This window comes from Polypterus senegalus, chromosome 9, assembly GCF_016835505.1.
Source record: "Polypterus senegalus isolate Bchr_013 chromosome 9, ASM1683550v1, whole genome shotgun sequence".
NCBI classification, from domain to species: domain Eukaryota; kingdom Metazoa; phylum Chordata; class Cladistia; order Polypteriformes; family Polypteridae; genus Polypterus; species Polypterus senegalus.
Window position 1 is genome coordinate 160,346,198 of NC_053162.1, and position 24,076 is coordinate 160,370,273.

The 24,076-nt window shown below is 37.4% G+C and overlaps 3 protein-coding genes across 3 annotated transcripts; 2 read left to right on the forward strand and 1 right to left on the reverse strand.

Moving 5' to 3' along the window:
* Positions 1-521: 521 nt before the first annotated feature.
* Positions 522-19,387, forward strand: zpr1 (ZPR1 zinc finger). The gene is made up of 14 exons (XM_039764111.1): positions 522-776; positions 2,553-2,714; positions 2,798-2,888; positions 5,275-5,345; positions 8,089-8,175; positions 10,773-10,895; positions 13,914-13,973; positions 14,384-14,450; positions 14,617-14,687; positions 15,362-15,451; positions 15,595-15,705; positions 15,939-16,028; positions 16,527-16,592; positions 18,610-19,387. Exons 1-14 carry the CDS (start codon positions 654-656, stop codon positions 18,739-18,741), a joined length of 1,344 nt encoding a protein of 447 aa, XP_039620045.1. The 5' UTR covers positions 522-653; the 3' UTR covers positions 18,742-19,387.
* Positions 19,388-19,708: 321 nt separating this feature from the next.
* Positions 19,709-21,454, reverse strand: LOC120535922 (histone H2A). Its single transcript, XM_039764113.1, has one exon. It carries the CDS (start codon positions 21,362-21,364, stop codon positions 20,978-20,980), a length of 387 nt encoding a protein of 128 aa, XP_039620047.1. The 5' UTR covers positions 21,365-21,454; the 3' UTR covers positions 19,709-20,977.
* A 169-nt stretch (positions 21,455-21,623) lies between these two features.
* On the forward strand, positions 21,624-22,471 carry LOC120535923 (histone H2B 5). Its single transcript, XM_039764114.1, has one exon. It carries the CDS (start codon positions 21,692-21,694, stop codon positions 22,070-22,072), a length of 381 nt encoding a protein of 126 aa, XP_039620048.1. The 5' UTR covers positions 21,624-21,691; the 3' UTR covers positions 22,073-22,471.
* The last annotated feature ends 1,605 nt before the right edge of the window (positions 22,472-24,076 follow it).

Genomic DNA, 24,076 nt, shown 5'->3' on the forward strand with positions numbered 1-24,076 from the left:
CAGCTGTAACATTCAGTTCTACGGGGTTTCTATGGTCCTCGCTATCTCAGCAAATAGAAAAGCACAAACAGTATATTTCATTATTGAATAAGGTGTACACTGCGAAAATTACAACGTGCTGTTATTGTGCTAATGCATTTTCAATTGTATGAACGCGGGATGCACAAGGGCAAACCAGTGCGTTCATGTTTTTGTTATATTTCCTTTTTGTCAAAAGATGATATACAGTACATCAAACATGAAGAAACAGCGCAAAATTCTGCCTCTTTTCTTAAGGTCTTTCTCTTGCGCGAGTGACGCGGCAATACGCCATCGAAACGGACGCTATTTTCATACTAAAGGAGAATGTTTATATGAAATACAATTACGTGTTTTATTATTTAAAAATATTCTTATTTTGCTAATTTATTTAACAGTTAGACACCCTGCATACCTTCTATTTTCCCACAACGAGCAACAACCAAGCACTCCTTGAAAGCGCCTAGTCCAATAGTCACCGTCCTAACGCGCAACAAGAAGAATTTTCACCTCCGGGTTAGCGTGACGTGACGTCTGAAGTGTGCATGTGCTTAACGAGGTTTCGGGAAACGTCGAGAACTTGAAGCTGGTTTTCGAGGGTGTGCTTTGAAAGTTTGTGCTATCTGATTTAAAAAATGTCAGTTATCGGCGAAGAGGAGGTTCGAGGCTGCAAAGCGGTTTTTAAAACCATTAGTGCGGATGACCAGGACCAACAGCCAACGGAGATTGAAAGCCTGTGTATGAACTGTTACCAGAACGTACGTGTCGGATTATGTATTTGCAATTATATTTCGAACGTTATATGTATGAATTGGTTTAAATTACTTTTTTCAGTTGTAAGGTTATTCGAACGATAGTGGGAAGGGCTTCAATTTCAGTATTTAAAGATGAATAGTGGAAATACGCAAAATAGTTAGAGTATTTTAAGGCATGCGCGTCAATTTAGAGACAAAATTACCGGGAGAGTCGTACGTAGGCTGATTGCAGGCATGCCTGTTAGCCGTACTAGGGAGGAAGGATTTTAATGACAGAAAGCAACAAGACAGTGTATTTCGTCATATAATTTTGGGGGAGTCCACGTAGCTGAAGTATATATTGTATGCATTGCACGAATGTGCAAGGAAGAGTTTGACTGTACCCGGTATGTTAAAACACTGGTAGTGCTGCTGCAACTACGATTACGACTACTACTAGCCGATTCTGCAGGTTGTCAAATTCTTGAAATAATTGTTAACCCTCTACTAAGTAGCCATGTATTTATCTACAAGTTTTTGTTGATATTGTGTTTACCTTGTACTGCATGCAGTATATATACACTTTTTATACTACTGAGTTTTAATAAGTATCGTTTAGTGAGGAATACATTGTTTTAAATGGTCTTGTTGGGATTTCGCTGTCATGCATATCTGTATTCAGCTGTGTGATTTAAGTATTTGTTTGCTTTGGGACTTGGGTAAAAAATTAAATTATATGGAATTAGCCGTGCTAAATATGAAGGATGCTGTCTTACTTTCTCTTCCATTTTCTGGGTCGACCAAGGATGGATGCAAACTCTTGGTGACGGCTATACAGATATTTTGAATTTCATTTAGTAACTTTCCGCGAAATACATTTAGGTTTAATACATTTTGCTTGATTTTTAGTAACATCTACAAGTAGTGAGAGACTATGAATAAGCACACAATTTCATATAATGTGTTCATAATGGATGGATGTTCATAAGGTAGTTTCCCCAAGACCCTGCTCAGCCTAAAGAATGTGTGTAAAGTAAATCATTGTCTTTGGCAGAACTTACAAGGACCTCCAGGTAGCCGAGTTGTGTGTGCCCTTGCATTAGAATGACATTTTCTACTCATGCTGCTATTCTTTCAAGTTTTGTAACAAATACACTATGATTTGTCTTTTTAAAAACACAACATTTACATCACAGACGAGAGACATAAAAACCCCTTTTGTGTTTAGAACACTTTGCACTGTGGGTGGTTTTCGTAAAAAGAAAAAAAGGATGGGGGAAAAGGCATTGAGAAATGCATTAAACACTGCTGTATATAATTAATCGTATCGAATGTAGAATCTCACATTTTGGTTTAATTGTATATGGTTACTTATTTAATAAATTAGAACAATATTCTGTAAACAAATAATCTGTTTTCAATTATATAGTAGATGTTTGCCTTTTCTTGTATAGTTCAATAAAAGCACTTTTAACAAAGTGTTGTGCATCAGTGTTTTATCAAGCTTTCTGGTATCGCAACCCACTCTTCTCCGTGTAAGTGTCTTCATGACCCACCAAGTTTGTGTGGGTCTTGGAGCCAGGGGGTTAGTGAATTGTGGATTCCCTCTTTGAAAATCAGGGTGGGTTCCCATTGCCAAATCAAGCACATTCATCGGAGTGGCAACCCACTGTGACCTTCTGGTGACCCAGTGGTTGAGAAAAATTGATGTACTCCATATTTTTCTTCATCAGACCTTAAGTCTTCATGAAAGAAATATTGACTATTGCATTGTAATCCTTAATTAGATTTTTTTTTCAGGGTACTACAAGGCTGTTGTTAACAAAGATACCATTCTTCAAAGAAATCATAATTAGCTCATTTACCTGTGATCAGTGTGGATGGACCAACAGTGAGATTCAGTCAGCTGGGAAGATTCAGGACCAAGGTGTTTTATATTGCCTTCATGTTCAGTCAAGAAAGGTACACTACAGAAAAACAAAGCAAAAAAAGTACAAAAAAAAACAAACAAGACACATTTTATTAATAAATGTTTTCATCTGAAGGACTTGAATAGAGAAGTTGTAAAGGCTGACAGTGCTACAACCAAAATCCCAGAACTTGACTTTGAAATACCAGCCTTTTCCCAAAAGGGAGGTAAGTATCAATCAACGTATTGTTTATTTTTCTTGCTATATACACATCAATATAAATGGTATTTTCTTTTTAGCAAACATGATGACATATTACTTTACATTTGAAAGCAGACAAAGTATTTAATGGAGTGGCATAAGGTAAATAATTCAGAACATTTAAAATTTTAATGATGGATTAAATTAAAATACCAGTGGCACATTCAAGCACACATGAGTTAATGGTCTGTTTCTCAAAGACAATTTTTGTAATTTTGAAAGATTTTCTTTACAGAAAAATAAAAAAATGCATGCCTTCATAGCCATAAGCATTTGACATTGTTATTTGTCGTTGTATAGACTAAAGTGGGTTAATGTTAGATATTGGATGGGGTGAAGAGGCAGGGTACAGTGGAACCTCGGTTCACAAACGTCTCGGTACATGTACAAATCAGTTTATGAGCCAAAAAATTCTCCACACTTGTGTCTTGATTCACGACCTCACATTCGGTATACGAACAAGCCAGTTTCCCTTTCGGTTTGTACATGTTCAGTCTCTCCCTGTGCATTTTCATTACAGCGAGCGAGAGAGAGAGAGAGAGAGAGCGAGCACGACACACACACAGGCACGTGAGAGAGACACACATGAGAGAGAGGCGCGCACACACACACGCGCTAGAGAGAGACACACACAGGCCCTCCAGGCTTGTGAAAGAGAGAGCAAGCGATCTAGAGAGGGAGGGCTGGATGCATAAGGTAGAAAAGGCTTGTTTTTGTTTTCAGTTCTGTTTACAGCGATCGGTTCATAGCGTGCATTGTGGCAATGTTACTTTTCTTGGTGGATTATTAAATTACGGATTTTTCAAATGTTCATTTTTTCCCCCTATGCTTAAAACTCATTAAAAAAAAAAGTATTTTTAGCGAGCGGTTCCTAGCACTATAGTGCAAACTATTGCAGTGTTAGTTTTCTCTGTTGTTCAAGGTTTTCTTAGTGTTATTCAATGTTTTTACATTTAGTTTACTATTATACTGTGCATTCTATGGTTTAATTAACTATATTTGTGCTTAAAAACTAAAAAATTATATTTACATACAGTTTGTACGGTCTGGAACGGATTAATTGTATTTACATACAATCCTATGGTGGAAATTGCTTTAGTTTACGACCAGAGTTTTGGAACGAATTATGGTCGTGAACCGAGGTTCCACTGTATTGTCAATTTAATTTTTCGCTCTATTCTTACTCTGTCTTCTCCAGTTCAACAGCCATTTTCTGGTTTTACCCAGTTCCACCTTGAACAATGTCTTTCTCAAAATCTCTCCGAGCTTCATCTTTTCCAGTCTAACTTTGTGAACTTCCTCATCCCAGCATCCTCTCTTTAGCATATCAACTATTGCCGCCACACTCTGACACCTCCACCTGATCACTCCCATTTCTGTTCTTTACAACTTTACTTCATGTTTGAACACGTCATTCCGTAGAATGTTCCTCATATAGGTTTAATGAACTCTTCCTTTAAATGCCAAATGGGCTCCTTTAGAAATCATCAGTATTTTGGATAGTAAACTTTCTGCTTCAGCATTCTTCACCCATACACTGACTTTATATGAATAAATATCACAGTGTTCACCTGCAGACTATCCTTCGCACCACTATATCGTTTAGGCACCTAGTGTTAATTGCTCCAAGTTTACTTTTTTTGTGTGTTTTATTTGGTTGTGCTTTATTTTTCGATATATTATCTAACCTTGGAAATCCATTTTCTTTTGGGTAAAATTAGGCTCTCACTAGAAAATATGGCTATTGAAATTAAAAAGCGTTATTATTGTTAAAATTTCCATTTAACAAAACGAGGTTTACATTTATTTAATGATGGAAGGTATAGTCCTGTATTGTAAAAAGGTACACTAATCCTGTTGCACTCTGAAATGGAAAACAGTTTTCGTATTTGTCATTTTATGTAAATGTGTTTAAAAATAGTCTTGTAATTTATCATTAATGTGTAACATTGATGCCGTATTGAGTCTTACACAGTTAAGCTGAAACTGTCATGTAATTTTTATTGACAGTGTGCTTAGTTTCATAAATATGACATTGAAAATGTTTTTCAAATTTGCCTTTAATTTGAGTTACTTTACAGCTAAATTTATATTTAAACAAGACCAAGTATGGTCAGTCATATCCAACTGCAGAGCCACAGCACCATTCCTCACCACAGGTCTTGCAGTTTCGCGGTGGAAGTTAATGTTAAGGATTATTGTCATCAGTGTGTATTATACAGTAGACGTGAGGTGACGTCGCATCCACTACTGGTGTAGAACTGCTGGTGTAGATTTGCAGTGCAGCTCTGCAGTTTGATACTTCTAAGTATAATAGGTTTTGATGACAAAATTGGTCTGAAATATTACAGCTCTTTCAACTGTTGAGGGGCTGATTGACAGAGCAGTAGCAGGACTAGAGCAGGACCAGCCACTACGAAAGGTAAGAATTCATTTTTGCTCTGCTTCCATTGTTACAGGTGCAAGATTTTATTTAATAGTTGTAAAGGAATACTTTGCCAAAACGTATATATTTTTAATGTTACTCCACATAATTTGTATTGGTTGCTGAGAAATTTTAATTAAGTTTTCATGGAGAAATTACATCTTGAATATTCAAACTCATTTGGGCCCTGTAATGACCAATTCAGGACAATAACAAACCATGTTAAAACCATTCTTTGGTGGGGAAAAAAAGAAAACAATTCTTGTGTAACTTGTGTTACATGATCCACATATACAATGTCCATGTGTATGGTCAAACATACAAAATTTGCGCAATTTTTGCTGAAGATGTCATTCTCACAATGTTTTATGTTTGAATTGAGTTGAATCTGCTGCTCCCCCTCATTCATTGGTCAATAATCCTTTCTTAAGTTCCAAAATTAGGAAGCCTGTTGCTTTGATAAAATGAAGGGTGAAGGTTTCCTTATGTTACTCAAATATTGTAGTTAATTTACTTCAGAAAAATATTTGTAACTAATTTAAAGATAATTGTATTTACCAGTGCCAGTGCCATTTTTCAGCAATAATTAGAAATGTCAATATAAAGTGTGCATGATTTTAAAAAGTATAAAACGAGCAAGTAACAACTAATCTTAACTTTTGTTTTCTTGTAGTAAGGTTTTCATGCCTGAGAAAAACATCCCCCTTAAAATTTTCATGTTGTTAAAGCAAGAATTATTAATGCCTTTTTTGTTCATTATGAAACATAATTTTTGCTGCTTTCTCCTGTTGCACTTGCCGGCTGCACATTGTGGTGGTATCCGGTCCGAAGAGCATTATCCTCTTTACCTTTCAGTGAGAAAACAAAAATATTATCTTTTGTGCTAACATTGTTGCAATTAGGATTTTATTAAATTTATATAATTTTAAGCTTTTAAGCAAGGTCTTTGCTAGGGTCATCCTCATGTCATCCTTCAGTGACCAGAACAGTCTGCTTTTATGCCTATGAAGTATACTGTCGAATGCATCCTGGCACTGAGGGTTCTCATCAAGCGCAAACACAAATATTGGCAGAGTTTGTTTGCAGCCTTTGTTGAATTTTATAAACTGTTCAACTCAGTTGGTCAAATTGCCCCATGGGACACCCTGAGACTTCACGGAATCCCCCCAAAGTTAGTGGATATTCATGGCCGGCCTGTACACTGGTTCTTTGAGTGCTGTGTAGAGTGGAGACAGAAACTCTGCATTTTTCCCAGTTGACTATGGAGTTTGTCCAGTGTGTGTTCTTGCTCCTACCCTTTTCAATGCTTGCATGGACTAGGTGTCAGGTAGGGTCGTGGGGTCCACTGGCTGTGAGGCATCTGTTGGTGAAAAGAGATTCACTGATCTGGACTTTGCCGATGATGCTGTGATCTTCACTGAGTAAACGGAGGCTCTGATCAGTTCTTTTAGGAGATTGATTGGGTAGACTGCGTGTCTGGGCTTGCAAGTGTCCTTGGTAAAATCAAAGATCCAGGCCTTCTATGACAACTTGGGCATAGCCATCAGCAGTGTGTCTGTCTGCGGAGAGAGTATCGACCATGTCAAAAGGTTTACTTACGTTAGCAGCGATATTCATGTCTCTGGTCACTCTTCCTATGAAGTCAGTAAACGGATTGGGAGAGCATAGGGTGTCATGAAGTCGCTTGAAAAGGGTGTGTGGCACTCCCAATACCTCTGCAAATGGGCAAAGGTCCAAGTCTTTAGAGTCCTCGTGCTTCCTGTTTTGCTATGCGGTTGTGAGACATGGATGCTATCCAGTGACCTTTGAGGACAATAACTGGACTCCTTTGGTACTTCATCTTTTCGGAGAATCCTTTTGTAGTGCTGGTTTGACTTTGTGTTGAATGAGTGGTTGCTCACAGAGTCCCAAATGAGGCACATTACCTGCATTGTGAGTGAGTGTCAATTACGAAAGTACATCTAGTGGTGCGATTTCCCTGAGGGTGACCTGGCTTGGAGTATCCTCATTGTTGAGGACCCAAGTTGTTGGACCAGGCCAAGGGGACAGCTACGTAACACCTGGGTGCATCAGATAGATGGTCATTTCTGGAGGGTGGAACTGGGGATTGCGAACCAGGATCCTGAACTGTTTCATTATGTGGTGGGTGTGGCAATGTGCTGTTCCAGGGCCAAGTGGTGGATCTGAGGCAAGGGATCTGTGCCGGCAATTGGAAGGTTGCTGGTTCGAATTCCATAAATGCCAAAAGTGACTACTCTGTTGGGCCTTGAGCAAAGGCCTTAACCTGCGATTGCTCCGTCCTGGGTATGACGTTAATCTGCATCCAGCCCTACAAGCAGGTCCTCCAATTTGCAGGGAAAACTCGGTGGGTGGTGGCAGGACTGGCACTCCAGCCACCATAAAGAACCACATACTGTTCAGTGTGATGTAGAGGTGTCACCCGTTGCATGGCTGCACTCAGATTTCAACGTGGGTGGTTCGCTGTGGGGAGGGTGCGGCAACGTGCTGTAATCAGCGCACGCTCCCAACATCTCTCTCTCTGTTTAACTTTGTGGTTAGGTCATGAAACAAAATGGTGTAGGATTTAGTTAATTTAATACATTTAATAAGTAAGTTGTTCCACTGTTCTCTGATAATATTACAATCAGACTTTATTTTTGTACCCTTGTACAATCATGTCACGCAGTTATTTAATGTATTACAATTTTTTTAATTACGTATAAATTGCTTTCATTTACAGGAGAGTGATCCTGAGGTAGCTTTGAAGATTGAGGAGTTTATTGACAAACTAAAACAACTGAAAGATGTGGAGAAGCCATTTACACTAGTAAGCAAATAAGCAATTAATTTTGCATGTTGCAGTTATACCCTGTTTTCAGCACAAGTGGACTCTGCTTGTCATTAAATGTAGAAAAGTGAGATTTTATACTGGTACAATCAGCACATCATCCTGCCTATACCTTTTCTAAGGAAGAAGCATTTAATATCTCTTACTAATGTGAGTCCTGAGCATTCCATTGGAATGGTAATACTGGAGATGTCACGTTACTCATTAGGCTCCTACAGTATTCCAAGTATGATGTGAAGCTGAGTCAGGAGAAGTGTTAGAAACTGGTAAAATATAAAAGAATCAGTATGTCTCTTTATATTTTATGAAATTGACATATACATAAAATAAATCATTAAAATATTCAGAAAATGTTACCTCAGCTGCTCTTTAGACATTTCTCTTGCATGATTCAGGTTGTATAAGTGGAGTATGCAAGCAGCAAATCCTGGCAATCAACAATTTGAAGTCACAGCTTTCAGGTTTCTAGAAAGTCTGTGTTTATCATTCAGTTGTTGCAGTTTCTGAAGTCATCTTCAGTGACTTGTTAATGTTTCAGTTTCTGCTTGATAAACAAGTTGTATTTTACAGTTTGTTGGCCTGGACCATTTTTATTTTAGCTTGTGGTTTATTCCTTGCTCTTAACCCCAAGCATGACTCATGCTCAAAATTCTTTTATTACTGTTAAACCGGTCAGATTTGGATTGACATACAGTATAATGATTCACATTACGGTGTTAAGCTCCACTAACTCTCAAGACAGTTTCTACTGCCATCTAGTAGATGAAATATCATACTACAAAAAATCATTAATATTTCTATGAATTTTGTTACACTAAGGTAACTCATCATTATTCATGAGTGGGGCAGAGCCTTCAACCAAAAAAACAACGGCATGTAAATGAGAAGTTGAAAGTCCAGTTTTAGAGCAAACTGAAACAATAGTTAAATCAAGCATCAGTAATGGCAATGTGAATTTTCTTAGACATTGACACAGATAATGAAACTGGTGCATTCAGCACTGTAAGACAAACCTCCACGATCTAGCTGGTGACCCCATCATTTAACGCTGCAGCATTATGCAGTATCTATGGGGTTAAAAGTAAAAATGATTGTGATCAAATGCAAGGACAGAAGAGATATTTGCCCACTATACAGTGTTCATAATGTAGATCTAATGCTTTTGTTGAAGAGATGTGAAAGCCACAAAGTTTTGTGCTGTGGTAGCCTAATGCAAAGGGCATGTCAATTCGGACACTGCCATTCTACCCTCTCATGCTCCAGCAGCAGAAAAGCGTGGAAAGAAACACACTTCTATTATCCCACTTTTAACATTGGGCTGTGTGTTGGTAGCAGTTTCAAAACATATCACATGAAGATTGTGTACTAAATCTATCTGCATAGAAGGGGGCATTAGACCTACTGTTCCTACTGTATGTATTTTGACTTTTGGTATTTACATGTTTCTGTTGCATATAACATTTTCTATTGTTTGTGGCCACCATGGGGTGCCACAGAGCCCCAAACCCAAGACACAATATAACACCATACATTATATAAATAAAAAATATTCCACCAAACACCTTTTAAGGACATCTTTCCAGTAATGTGTCACAATTATGCAATAACTGAACAATAAACCACATTTTTTTTTTCCTCCTCCTCTCCTCCATTGAGTCCTTCTTCTGTCAGACCTGGGACTACCTCTGGTGTTATGCTGTAGCTTCTTGGAAGAACTTCAGGGCTATAGAGAAAGTAAGGAGGTCCTGCCCTAACAGCGCCCTCTCTCGATTCTTCAGGACCCCTATAGAGTTTCACTTCAGAACTCCCATCTCCCAAGCACCCCTACGGGTGTCTCGACTAGATTCCCGTATGAGGACTACTGCCTCTTGGTGTATAGGGAATGGCACTCCAAATCCTCTCCATTTTTCGTTCAGTCCATTATATCATGCCAGCCGGACACAAAGTTCTTTCCCTGTCCCACCAGCTACTACAGCTTTTGTTTGACTCTGGCCTCCCATCCAAGTAAGAAATCATCAGCCTTCCTGACTGGGATGCCTGTTCTCCTCCTACATGTTGGGGGAAAAAAAAATAAATCTTTTTTTGGTGTGTTATTCTGGGAGTGAAGATAATGCTAAAGAGGCTATGTGATATATCACAGGATAAGACCTCAAACAGATCATAGTAAACACACTCATTGGGTTGCTGCCTTCAGTACATCAATTCTGAATGTAACCGAGTCTGTTTTTCTGTTTCCCCAAAGACTCTGCCTTCAATCAAGCTGCTTCCAATACACTGAGAAATGAAAATGTTCACTAGTATAATCACAATTCATTTTAGTTAATCCTGTACTAATTTACTGCTAAAAAAGTCTCAGAGGAAAGGGGTTTACCAGTACTAAATTCATTTTTCTCTATATCTTCTAGTATTTGTGCAAGCAGATTCCTTGTGTACAGTTTTCATATAACATCTTTGTTTATAATTGAACATAGTATGTAGAATCTTTTCCTACCCATTATATGTTTACTTTTGTTTAATGTTTTACTTTTCAATCTCTAGTCATAGCTAGTTTGGTTCAATAAAATTTTATTTCCTAGATCATTGATGACCCATCTGGTAACAGCTTTGTGGAGAATCCATTTGCTCCACATGCAGATGAAGCCCTTAGTGTGACACACTATGAGCGAAATGCACAGCAAAACCTACAGTTGGGGATTAAGGTAGGAATAAGTGACTCTTAATGTGTATGCTAGAAGCTGAGCAAAAATTTGAAGGTGTGGAGGTGAGTCAGACTTTTACGTGATGTAAATTTTCGTGCTTGAAAGCTGCTTAACATGATTCTCCTTAAGCATAGATTTCTTGTAAATCTTTTTTGATCTTTTGCTATGGAAGCTATATCCAATATGCAGAGGGTTTTATTAATCACCCAATTATAAAACAGAACAATGTGTTTTTGATTATACAGTCATACAGTAAATATTATTTGCTGTATAGTCATTGTACTATACAATAAATACTCTTCTTGTGTTTGATTTGAGTACCTGATGGGGTGAAGTTCTTTTAGCCTCTTCTGAACTGAACAAGATGATTCATTTTAATTACACATTGATTATTTTATGTTATTTACTAAAGCAATAGTTGCACACAATTTGCATGAATAATTGTATACAAGTTATTTTTTTTGGTTATACTAGGGGGCTTCGCTCGCCAACCCCCGTGTTGGGTTTTCTGCATACACACTTTTAAGATTTTTTTTTTTTTCTTTTAATTGTTGCTATTTCATTAGTTTCATTTTTATTTAAGAACTTCTGTAAAAACAATATTTAGAATCTTTTGAGTCCCAATATGCTGAATCTTTTAAATGAGGTCAGTGAGACATGTTTAATGACTTTGTACCATAATTCAGGACAGGTTTCTCTGTTTGGAATTTCAGCACAGGCAAAACGATCTACATCATCAGCAGTTAATAATTTTTTTTTTTGCAAAGTAAGCAATAAATGCATGTGAGATAAACCCCGTTTTTGAAATTCTCTGACTTTAACTTAAAAGCCTTACAATATTTACATACTTCTGATATATCACCTATGTCCATATATTCAATCTCTATTCGCCTTTTCATTATTTCTCCGAGTAATAATTTCTCGTTTTTGTGCTGTGATGTTTACTTTCTTTGTTTTGACACTTTTGTTTTTTTCTGCTTTCATATTCTGCATCTTGCTGTGCATGCGTTTCGCGCCTACGTTTTTTTTGAGTCTTTTGAATTCCAGTTTTCATTATCTCTAACCTGCTCTGCATGTGTTTGGCCCCCTTGTTTTTTAACCACTTTATGACGTTTTACTTTTTCTACTCATTGTCTTTTATTTCTGATCTTGCTTTGTTCTGCTTTTTTTCAATGACACCTGGTCCGTGGTGATTATTTTCCCTTTTTTGAGTATTAATTTCCGTAATGTTTGCGCTACTGCGATCTTTACTTTCTTTTTTTTTTTATACTTTCTAATTTTCCTACTCTCATTCTTGATAACTTTCTCCACATGTGAAACGCTCCAATTTTTTTTTTTGAGCCTTTTGGTTTTCACTGCTTTCATAATCTGTAGCCTGCTCTGCATGTGTATAACGCCAACATTTGTAAACGTCTTTATGAAGTTCTGCTTTGTCTTTTACTCTCTGTCTTTTAATTCTGAGCCCGATTGGACGTGCCTCTTTTCAATTCCACTTGTTCTGGGCTGATAATTACTTTCCTTATTTTCTGAATTTGCACCTAGATTATTCTTTTTTTTTCTCTCCAATGCTTTCGAGTCTCTTTTCTCTGAGCTGCTTTCTTCTTCGCTTAGTTGTCGACCTTTCATTTATAACGTACTAGCAAAATACCCGTGCTTCGCATCGGTGAAATACTGTCTGAATATTTTTATTAATAAAAAAGTAAACATTTTTAGACTGAAGGAAAATATGTAAAAAATTAATTGTTAAGGATCTCTCTGTATACCACGTTGTCAGTTCGGCCCTCTGGTTGTAATATGACTAAGCTGTGTACTGAGCTCACTCTTGAGCATGCAACATACAGTTGGCCATGTGAAAAGCAATCCTGCCTCAAATCAATGCCAACCTTTTGTAGTGTTTGTCCCTGAGACTTATTAATTGTCATTGCGAAGCAGAGCCTTACTGGAAATAGAACGCGTTTGAATTGAAATGGGAGATTAGATGGTATAACGGGGATGCGAGGAATAAAAACTGTGTCACCTGAGGCACTGCCAGTAAATATAGTTGCTTCAATTAAAGGGAATGATTACTTGATCAGTAAACAAAGTATAAAATACCTATACAATAAGTATAACAATCGTAATAAACGAACAATAAAACTGCGGAGAACCCGTGGATTAAATAAAGGAAATGGGTATTTGAACAGTAAAGTAAGTCTAAAATAGCTAGACAATAACTGGAGGGAGGCGGCCCCTTTTATGGGAACCCGGATGGGCTCCAGCTGCTTCCCGGCACTCCTCCGCAGACACGCCCCTTGTGTGGCGGAAGTGCCAGCTGCACACCCGGAAGCCGTCTGGGTGTTGTCTTCCTCCCAGCACCTCCTGGTGTGGCGGAAGTGCTGGGCTTCAGGGCTGTTCAGGCAGTGGGGCGCCGCCTGGTGGTGGCCACAGGCCCCTACAGGGCTTGGCTTCCATGCCCCCTCCCCGAGGCCACCAACGTAACCAGGGCGGGCACCCCCTCGTGGTCTGGTGGAGGTACAGGCCCTCCTCCTGGGCGTCCCGGCCGGGCTCCTGACTCGGCCGGATGTGGCAGATAATGGTCTGGAAGTGGGGCGCCGGCTGGCGGTAACCACGGGCCCCTACAGGGCTGGGCTTCCATGCCATCTACCAGAGGTCACCAGCGTAACCAGGACGGACGCCCCCTCGCGTTTTGGAGGAGGTACAAGTCCTCCTCTGGTCCTCCTGGGCGTCCCAGCCGGGTGCCACAAGATATATTGTATTCTATTGATACATTTCCTCTAAAATGTGTAAGAACTATTGGCTAACCCATGCCTATAACTTTTAAACACTTCATAGTAACTTTCAAAATTCTGGAGGTTAATGAAAGTGTGAAAACATCTTTAAGATATTAGGTTGTGCATGTTTTTGGTTTTGGATTTTGATTTTTATTAATTTTTATGTTTTGGACTGACTGAATTTGAATTTTGTTTCAAGTAATGTAAAAAATTTATTTTTAACCTTATTTATTGCTACTGTTTCCAGACATCTGAGGAAGTTGAACAAGAGCAATTGGGGAATAAAATTGAAGATATGAGAAATGAAGTGAGTGTGACTTAAACATTTTTGTATTTATGCTGTTCCAAATTCAACCTAAAGTGAGATTTCTTCCCAATTTGTTACAAGTAGATAGCTGCCAGTTGAATAAATACAGGATATCTCCGAATAATAAGCAAATAATATGAAAAATAGCACCACTGCTAGCGGAGCTCCACTTCAGACGTCCATCTCTCGCATCGGACGAGACCAACTCCCTTTTGTTAGCAATACTAACCTACCAACATTTTAGAGGTGAAAAATAATTGTATGGGGACAAAAACTATATTTATTGTATGGGGACAAAAATAATTTATATGAAAAGCAGAGTTTCTTGTAACCCAAACTTATAAAGCATACTTAAAGTTTATAAATGCATAAATGATTTTAAATTACACGTGTTTGTCACTTTTGTTTAGGTCCTGCAGTTCAATACCAATTGCCCAGAATGCAATGCACCAGCCAGTACTAACATGAAATTAGTACGTATCCTTTAACCAGTCTGTTCAAAATGCTAATTAAATTCTAATGTAACTATGTGTATCACTGATAATCAGAATTTATTGAAATGTAACTTTATTGGGTGTGCACTAATTACTTTTTTTGAATGGTTAAACAATGGATGACAGTTTTCTTTAACAGTGTAATACAGAAATACCACATTTCAAAGAGGTTATCATTATGGCAACCACATGTGATGTCTGTGGCCATCGAACCAATGAGGTAAGATGTTACACTGAATATTGTGCACAGTCTCTCCATACTGGACACTGTTCAAATTGGTAGTTGACATTGGTTTGCACAGCTTACTTGCCACAGAAAGAAGTGCATGCTGTTCTAGGAAATAGATGAAAATTATAATTTATAATTGAATAGACTTGGAACTACCATTAGATCAGTCTAAACTCTTGATTGTAACCTAGTTATATTGTACTTTGTTTGCAGGCTGTGAACATTTACTTATTTTAAAATGTGCTGTAACAGTACTTCTGTTTCTAAATTATTTAATACTGCCAAATCGATACTACTTTAAAAATAGTATATTTTCTCACTTCATTTCTTTTATTATATAGTATACATAAGTGTATATTAAAGTATATGTGAACTTTATTGTCATGTTCGCATACATTTTATTGAATTCCGGTTTCTTCTAGTGGTCACTGGTTAGTGTGTCGAGCATTTGACTCGCATACATTGCAGGTTTGGTTTGTGAAATTCCCATTGCTGTTAAAATAGTGTTTAAAAAGCGTGCTCTGAAAAGAAAAGAAAACATTATGATCATTGATTTTTTTGTTTATTAACATGCTCTTAACTCATTTTGTAATTTGAAATTTTATTACATTTTATTTTATAAATGATTCTTACTAAAATGTGTATGCTCCTGGATTCCTTTCTAGGTCAAATCCGGTGGGGCCACAGAAAAACATGGGACAAGGATAACTTTGCATGTTACTGATGTGACTGATATGAGTAGAGATCTTCTAAAGGTATGGTTAATATTAGTCTTAATGATGTTGTTCTAACTTTAAACTGCTTAAATTAAACAAATAACTTTTTTTTTTTTTTTTGTAACATTTATTTGAAACTGTTTGTTGTTCATAAGATTTTGTTATCTTACATCCTTGTTTAGTCAGAAACCTGTAGAGTTCTCATCCCGGAGCTAGACTTTGAGTTGGGAATGGCTGCTTTGGGAGGCAAATTTACCACACTGGAGGGACTACTTAAAGACATTAAAGATTTGGTAATTGGATTTTTTTTTTTTTTAATGAACTCTTAAAAGTATATTGCTTTTGTGGAAAGGGATTGAGCCATTTCATATTGTAATAAGAATTTTTCCTGTTATGTACTTGGTATGTCATGTGACCTGCTTTTGTAAGATAGACTCGGGTTGCCATATTGAAGTAATCTGATTGCCTCATGGTAGGATGTAGTCCCTTTACAATATACTAAATAATCTTGTTTGTTTTCTTGAAGATTGTAGAGAAAAATCCTTTCACTGCAGGGGACAGTTGTACAAAAGAACAAGTAGAGAAACTCCAGGCCTTTGGTAAAAATATTGATAAGGTAAGCAATTATATTAGGTTTTTGAAGTGTATCCATGTTGCTTTCAGTTTTGTTTCTATAATTTGGAAAGTATAATGTTGAAATTAGGGATCACAAACTATATATGTTTGCCTCTTTTTTTTTTTTTGGAAAGAGGGGTAGTTTTGGATTGTAATTCCTAGTAGCACGTGATGTGGAAAATAATGAAAAATACTTTGACAACAACTAGAGAGTGTTCTTTATAAAATCTGTTGTTCATTTTTATGTATGATAGATTTAAAATGCATGGTGTCAGCCATGCATCTTTTGTATCCAGAGCTGAAGGTTTTTTTTTTTTTTTTTTAAAAAAAAAGATAAAGATCAGACAATTTTCATAAATTCATACACCACCTGCCTTGGGTTAGTGCCTGGGCTGAATATAAAGTGAAGTTACGGCCAAAATATACACACACAGTTTTGCTTTGTTTTCACTTTAATATGTTTGTTGGAGTCTGGTATTCATTTATCATCCCTATTCAGATTCTTAATGGCCAGATGGATGTGCACATCATATTGGATGATTCTGCAGGCAACAGTTATCTTCAGGTAATTTATTTTTAAATATCACTCCCATGTAACTGATTACCTTAAATTGCTTGTGAACATTCCTAAAGTTATTCTCTGAGCCATGCTTGTTAAACTGTTTTGCACTGAATTACTTGGCAATACATCCATCCATTATCCAACCTGCCATATCCTAAATACAGGGTCACGGGGGGTCTGCTGGAGCCAATCCCAGCTTGGCAATACATTTTATTTTAATATTTTTAACAATACAAAAAGTATTAAAAAAAAAAAAAAGCTACACTATTTACAAGATTGTGCAAAAAAGTATTTAGTATATATAAAACATTCAATCATTGTGAGTAGTTGGAGTTGTAAATCAAAGTTAGATTGACCCAGCTGTATATGATTAAAAATAACATGCACAAGAATAAATAGGTTTGTCCACACACATGGACTGCCAACTGTCCAGTATCACAAATGACACAGTGACGTGCAGTGAGTATTTGGTCCAGGGCACATTGTATGTAGGTCCATGAGCCTGTTAAGTTCCATATTGATCTGATACAAACCTAGAATCATTCAAACTTGATAAGAAATTGCACACACTGTCTCCTCCAAAACAAGTACTGCTCAATACTTGTAAATAATGTGATTGTGTCTCAGCACTCAGTAAAATTGATTCTGCCAATATCTCTTAAAGAGTGACTTTTAAAGCTCTGTTAGGTTTTTGTAAAAGCAAATATCAAACTAACAACTAAGCACTAAGTGGACTGCTGATGTGAGCCATTCCTCAGTAATGTGCATTGGAAGATATGTTGTATCCAGAGCAAACCAAGAATTGCATAATGCATGACTTAACCTTTTTTGAGAAGGCATGTAGCTTACAATTATGTGTAGATATATATATATATTATCTGGACCTCAAACTGTAAAAGAAAATATGCATTTTTTTAGACACATGTCCTGTTTGGAAATGGATGTGTAATTGGTTTTTAATTGTGGACAGAGGCTGGTGTTAAGTGTTTTATGCATGACTTAACCTTTTTTGAGAAGGCATGTAGCTTACAATTATGTGTAGATATATATATATATTATCTGGACCTCAAACTGTAAAAGAAAATATGCATTTTTTTAGACACATGTCCTGTTTGGAAATGGATGTGTAATTGGTTTTTAATTGTGGACAGAGGCTGGTGTTAAGTGCTTTCAAGATGTTTGAAGGCACAACAGAATGCTGCCAAGAAACTACTGTTTTTAATGGAGCCTTAATCCATTGCCAGTGAGATTGGCTATTTGCAACCTGAACAAAGTTTAAGATAAGCAACAAAAGCAGAAAGAAACATGCCAAGAATTAAATTCCCATAGCCTGAAATGTATGATGTAACAGAATGGTGGTTTCTATCTTCTGCCCAAATATTTTTCACATTTCCACAGCCTGGGATTCATAGGCATTAGATTGACAGATTTAATTTATGAGATGTATATTCAGCTTTGGGGGCCCCTTTTAAAGAAAATAAGCAGTAATTATTAAAATAAGTAACTACTGAAATGTCAAAACTCTAAATTGGTCCTTTTCAAGTGAATTTGTGCGTGAATGTGCTCTGTGAAGGAGCCCATTACATGGCTGGGTCCTGTCTACACTCCGTGCTGTCAGTATAGACTTTAGCTTTCCTTTAACCCAGTAGTTCAAAAAGCTGTTCAGCTACTCCAGTGCCTTTCAGTCATCATGCACGTGTATTTACCTTCTACTTATTTATTTCACAGAAATTAACATATCTCAAATTAGATAAAAATAAGACTTTGTTGTGAAAGATTCACGTTGTATTGTGTGTGTGCAAGTAATGCCCAGCTCATTACTTAATATAGGCCTTCACCTGAAAACCACTAACCACCCTTTCAGAAAAGGGGCTAAATAAGTTTGAAATGCACTGGATTGAATTAAATAGAACTTATTTGAATTCTGTATACATCAGATTTTATAACCCTTTGTTTTTCTATTTTGCTATTTAGCTTGCTTTTACTTCTTACTTTAAGGTGTACATTTTTCCTCCCTTAGAATCTGTATGCTCCTGATGATGACCCGGAGATGAAGACTGAGAAGTATGAGCGCACATATGAACAAAATGAAGAATTGGGGTTAAATGATATGAAAACAGAAGGATATCAGGAAGAAAACAATGTTGATTAACTGAAAATCTACATTATATAAATAGTATTACCTTTACTTACAAGTTCATGCAGTCTATTTTGCAGCTCTGTTCCATTCAATAGTAATTTGTAGCTTCAACAAGTAAATTATTCATGTCACTACTGTAAACTGCACCTGTTTCACGACAAAAGAAAAGCCCAAAATAGATAGCTCCCAAAGATTAGTTGGGTTGATGAAGTTAGACCTGAAAAAGGACTCTTAATTCACACATTACAATGCATTCATGGCAGTTTTCAAATTCCTTATGTTAAGGGGTACCTGTAAAATATATATATTTGTTAAAATGACATGTGAGGGCTGTTTTATTACTTTTTTAATATATAAGTTAACAATGAAGTCCTAATGTAATTGTTAACAAGAGGATTTTTTTTTTTTTTTGGAAGAATGCTCTAAATTATTAAAATGTACAAATTGTATGTTTCGTTAATCATTAAATATTTTGGGAAGTCAAGCTTCCTCTAGTACAGTAATTGATTTAAATCTGTGAGAGTAAAGATACAAATGGGATCCTCTTGTCCAGTGTTACTTCTGTTGGCGACAATGGGGGGTAAAAAAAAAAAAAAAACTATGGCCAAGTATAATTGAAAGTGGACATTAATATTCACATTTGACAATAAAGATAAAAGAACAAGAATTCAGTTGTTCAAACTTTATTTTAAAACTTACATTTAAGAATATTGCAACAATAATGGCAACACAAATGTACACATTTAAAATCTAAAGATTTATGGTTTTCAGAATTGGAGATGGGCACAAATCTGATTAGTTGAACTGAATAGTTTTAACTATTTTAACTCGCATTATAAAGTGCATTAGTTAACAGGTTGGTTGTAATAACCCAAGTTGGCATCCTGGAAAAACTTTTATATTGTATATCTAGGACAACGGGAGTGCAGTTTATTGCACACCATAAGTAATAAACTGTTGAAATGTGTACTGTTTTTTAAAGTCTCAAATACTGGCCCCTTCAAAGCCTTGTCACAAAAAATTTGAAGCTTTGCACAAGTTGCTGGATTTCACAACCACTCTAGTTCTTTATTCAGATCAGTTTCTGTATCCTGATGGAATTGTTTTATTCAACATGGTAGTTCTTCATCTTCACTGATGCACTAATGTTTCCAACAATTAGTATATTTTATAAAATTTATTAGGATAAAGATGGATTTACACATCTCCTAAATTAACACAAGGCATAGGGTGTAGATAAATGTTACTTTGTGCTCTCTAGTAACAATATTGTTAGAAAAATGTGCACTAATGAAATAAAGTTCTTAATAACATGGCCAAATTTACATAGACTGAGTAAACGCAGACAGTTGGAACAGGAAATTCTTTCATTAAAAACACTTAAGTCTATTAAAATGAGACGTAATAGTGTGAGCATGCATACAAATTGGCCTTCCAATGTAGACTTAAATTGAGTAAACAAACTGGATTAATCATAAGAACATGTTCATACAGCAAAATACATCGTCTTGAAAACAGACTTGAAACATAGCTACATAAGCAAACTGTTTTATGTAGGCATAACGATAAGCAGATTAAAAAAAATGATCAAATTTAACTGAAATCGGCCAATAAACTGCATAATGCGGACTAACAAAGAAACCAACAGAAATACCAGCTAAGCTGGAATTGAGCGCCTCCTTGTGTTGAAAATGAGGGAAGCTGCATTGTGGCAGTAGATGGAAATTCTCATGCCTGATTATTTTAAAATTAAGATGCACCACATTTTAATTTGTAGAAAGGTTCGTATCGAACATTGCAGAAGTCCCCAGTGGTGTTTCTTGAGTGGGCTACGGCTAAATAAAAACCTACAAACTGGGCTCGCGTTTACAAACTTGACAATGATGACGCAGCTTCTTTGTCGTCGCTGGGTGGCGGTCTACTTACAATACAGCGATGTACATGGTGTTTTTATCCTTTTTTTCTTGTTTTGTCGTAAAGAAGCATCCTGTCATAATCCAGAATTTAAACGCACACAAAAAAATTTAAAGAAATTATGACCGTAGTCCTTTTAAAATCTGAAAAGAAGTAAATGACAGTGATGGCAGTTAATACACGGCGTCCATTATGTTCAGCTGTGAACAAAAAGAAAGAAAACAGTCGTTTTTCGTAGTATTCATTATTGGGACCTATTGTCACGATGCCAGTGATGGAGGAATAGGCATTTCCCTGGAGAATCCCTCTGCATTGTTCGCTAACCTTGATTCCGTTACTTGCTCTTTGCCGGCTTCTCCGTCTTCTTGGGCAACAACACGGCCTGAATGTTGGGAAGCACGCCGCCCTGTGCGATGGTCACGCCGCCTAGCAGTTTGTTGAGTTCCTCGTCGTTGCGCACTGCCAGCTGAAGATGGCGAGGAATGATCCTTGTTTTCTTGTTGTCACGGGCGGCATTGCCAGCAAGCTCCAAAATTTCAGCCGTCAGGTACTCGAGCACAGCTGCCAGATAAACAGGAGCTCCTGCACCCACACGCTCCGCATAATTGCCCTTCCTTAACAGCCTGTGAACACGACCAACTGGGAATTGGAGACCTGCCCTGGAAGATCGAGACTTTGCCTTGGCACGAGCTTTGCCTCCTGTTTTGCCCCGTCCTGACATTATAACGGCTGTTCGGTAAAAAGAATATGGCAAAAATCCCACACCTTTTGTTGTCAAGTATTAATAATATGCAAATAACAAAGCGGAAGTTTTGTTATTTAATGCATTCTCCTTGCTCCTTATTGGTTCGCATGCAATGTGTAAGAATTATCCAATGGCAAGCTGCTATAGTGTGACAGGCAGCTTTCAAAGCGCCAATGAGAATAGAACACTTCTGTAACCTTAATTTGCATACTGAGCTTATAAATTCAGCTTCTAAGGGCGGGGTGGTATACACTTTAAGCTTTCCAATTGGAACGTGTGATTTGCGAGAGAAGAAAGAGCACGATGCCTGAGCCTGCGAAGTCTGCTCCTGCTCCAAAAAAGGGGTCGAAGAAAGCTGTAACAAAGACTCAAAAGAAAGGCGATAAGAAGCGTAGGAAGAGCCGCAAAGAAAGCTATGCTATCTATGTCTACAAGGTGTTGAAGCAGGTGCATCCAGACACCGGGATCTCTTCCAAAGCGATGGGCATCATGAACTCTTTTGTGAATGACATTTTTGAACGCATCGCTGGCGAGGCCTCGCGTCTGGCCCACTACAACAAGCGCTCGACCATTACGTCCCGGGAAATCCAGACCGCAGTCCGCTTGCTTCTTCCAGGAGAGCTGGCCAAACACGCCGTGTCGGAGGGGACCAAAGCCGTCACCAAGTATACCAGTTCGAAGTGAAAACGTGGTGGAGATAAATGAACATACTCGACGAGATTTTGGCGGATGTGCAAGCCGCCTCCGTGGACTCTCGGACAATTTTCGAAGGCGGCTGATTCAAACAGTTATGTACTTTGCAGTTCTACAAATTTCATTTTAATTCTGTTTAAAGAGACTCGCGAGTTTCCTGTTAGCAGAGTCGTACGTTCTGCATTGAAGTTGATGTTTAAGTGTATTTGAAAAGCAATGTATTGTGTAATCAAATTGTTTTATATTTTTTACAGTTTTTAAAATCAAGCGTTGAAAGTGGTTGACAGCGCAGGGACCGATTATCTGTCTTTAATGTTTCATACGGTGCTTGTGCATTACAAGGCACATGTGAAAGCTGGTTGATAAATAAATAAATGATGTCTTTAAAACTTAAAAAAAAAAAAAAAAGACTTTGCATTTCTTTACTGATGGTGTTGTGGTGATTGGATTTTTTTTCTTCTTGTTGAACGAGTACATACTGTGGGGCTTTTGTGCCCTTTTTTTTTTTTTAAACTAATATGTCTTGTTGAAGTGAGCTGGCGCTGGATGAAAATGCTGGCGACGCATCGCTAGCTGCTGCCCAGTTGGCGTCAATAAAGTGCTGCTGAGTGAAACAGCAGGCCCGACGTCGGTTACTTGCTCGGGGTAATAACTACTGAAACGGTTTTTGGTTGGGGGTAAAAATTGTAAGCGTCTGCCAGAAAGGTTATAACTGAACAAACATGGCAAAAGTGTGTGTGTATATATATATATATATATATATATATATATATATATATATATATATATATATATATATATATATATATATATATATAGAGGACCCAATGCTTGGACTGCATCGATTTCATCAGGTGTGTGGAAGGAGCTTTATTTTCAGTGTGGCAATGAATATCCTTTCAAACATTGGTAAGTATTAAACAAGTAATTTAGACTGTGTGTACCATGACCGATCTGGTGAAGTTTAATTTGTCAAATTAACTGAGTGGTCTGCACAGTCAGAGGTGAGTTGTCTTGTCTGGTATTGCAGAGGGTTACATCTGGTTTATAACAGGTTTGATACAAAAGTGATTTTATGTTGCAGGTTGTTTTACACTGCCTAAGGTGTATATGTGAGATACACATTCTCAAGACTAGTGTTTTAAGGAGTTTAATTGTATCTGCGGACCCTTATTTTTTTGGTGGTGTTCGCCATTGATGTCAGTGAGGCCATGTGACGGGTTTGTTTAGTTTAGGAATGTGTTGCTCATCCATTTTCAAAACCAGTTTGGCTGATTGTATAATTAAACAGTTAAGTGAGAAAAAATTCAATAAATGTTTTACCCATAAATATCCATCTATTTAAACTTGCTTACCTAACACGGGGCAGCTGGAGCCAATCCCTGCAGATGGGCGGGTGCAGGTAAACAAGTGCATATCCTAAGTCCACGTAAGCTGCAGATCTCTTTAAAATTTAGTAATGTCAGAATGGAGTGTTTTGAAATTTGCGCTCAATAGTTAAAATACTGTACATTGTTTTCAAGCACGTTGTTTTCAAGCTGTAGTAAATGTTCAAAATCTCTGCCACCTGAAATAGCAACAGATTTTCACTGTGATGTTCACATTGTGGTGGTGTGTTGTGTAAGCACCTGCAAATATGAATTTCACTGTAACCTCTGCTACAGTACAGTAGTCCATCATCTTGGAAGATAATTACGTTTAAACTGCAGGTGAGAGTGGCCAAGCCCAGCAGGGATGGACTCAACTTTATTAGCACACACATCTCCACACCACTGGGTGAATTACAAGATTTTACATTTTAATAAGTTACATTGTCTTCACTGTTACATAGGTTTAAGGCAAAATAACCAGCAATGTGCTGACACCCAGTTTGAGGACTGGTACTGCCTTGTACCCAGTAGTTGCCGGGACTGGCTCTGGTTAAGTAGGTTAAGAAAATTGATGGATGCATATGCATCACGAACCCTGTGCATTAGATGGGAAGGGCAGTGATAT

Coding starts and splice junctions, on each gene's coding strand:
- LOC120535922 (XM_039764113.1), bottom strand. CDS start 21,364: ATGTCAGGACGGGGCAAAACAGGAGGCAAAGCTCGTGCCAAGGCAAAG.
- zpr1 (XM_039764111.1), top strand. CDS start 654: ATGTCAGTTATCGGCGAAGAGGAGGTTCGAGGCTGCAAAGCGGTTTTT. Junction 14,451..14,616: donor TACTAACATGAAATTAGTAC/GTATCCTTTAAC, acceptor AGTGTAATACAG/AAATACCACATTTCAAAGAG. Junction 16,593..18,609: donor CAGGCAACAGTTATCTTCAG/GTAATTTATTTT, acceptor TTCCTCCCTTAG/AATCTGTATGCTCCTGATGA.
- LOC120535923 (XM_039764114.1), top strand. CDS start 21,692: ATGCCTGAGCCTGCGAAGTCTGCTCCTGCTCCAAAAAAGGGGTCGAAG.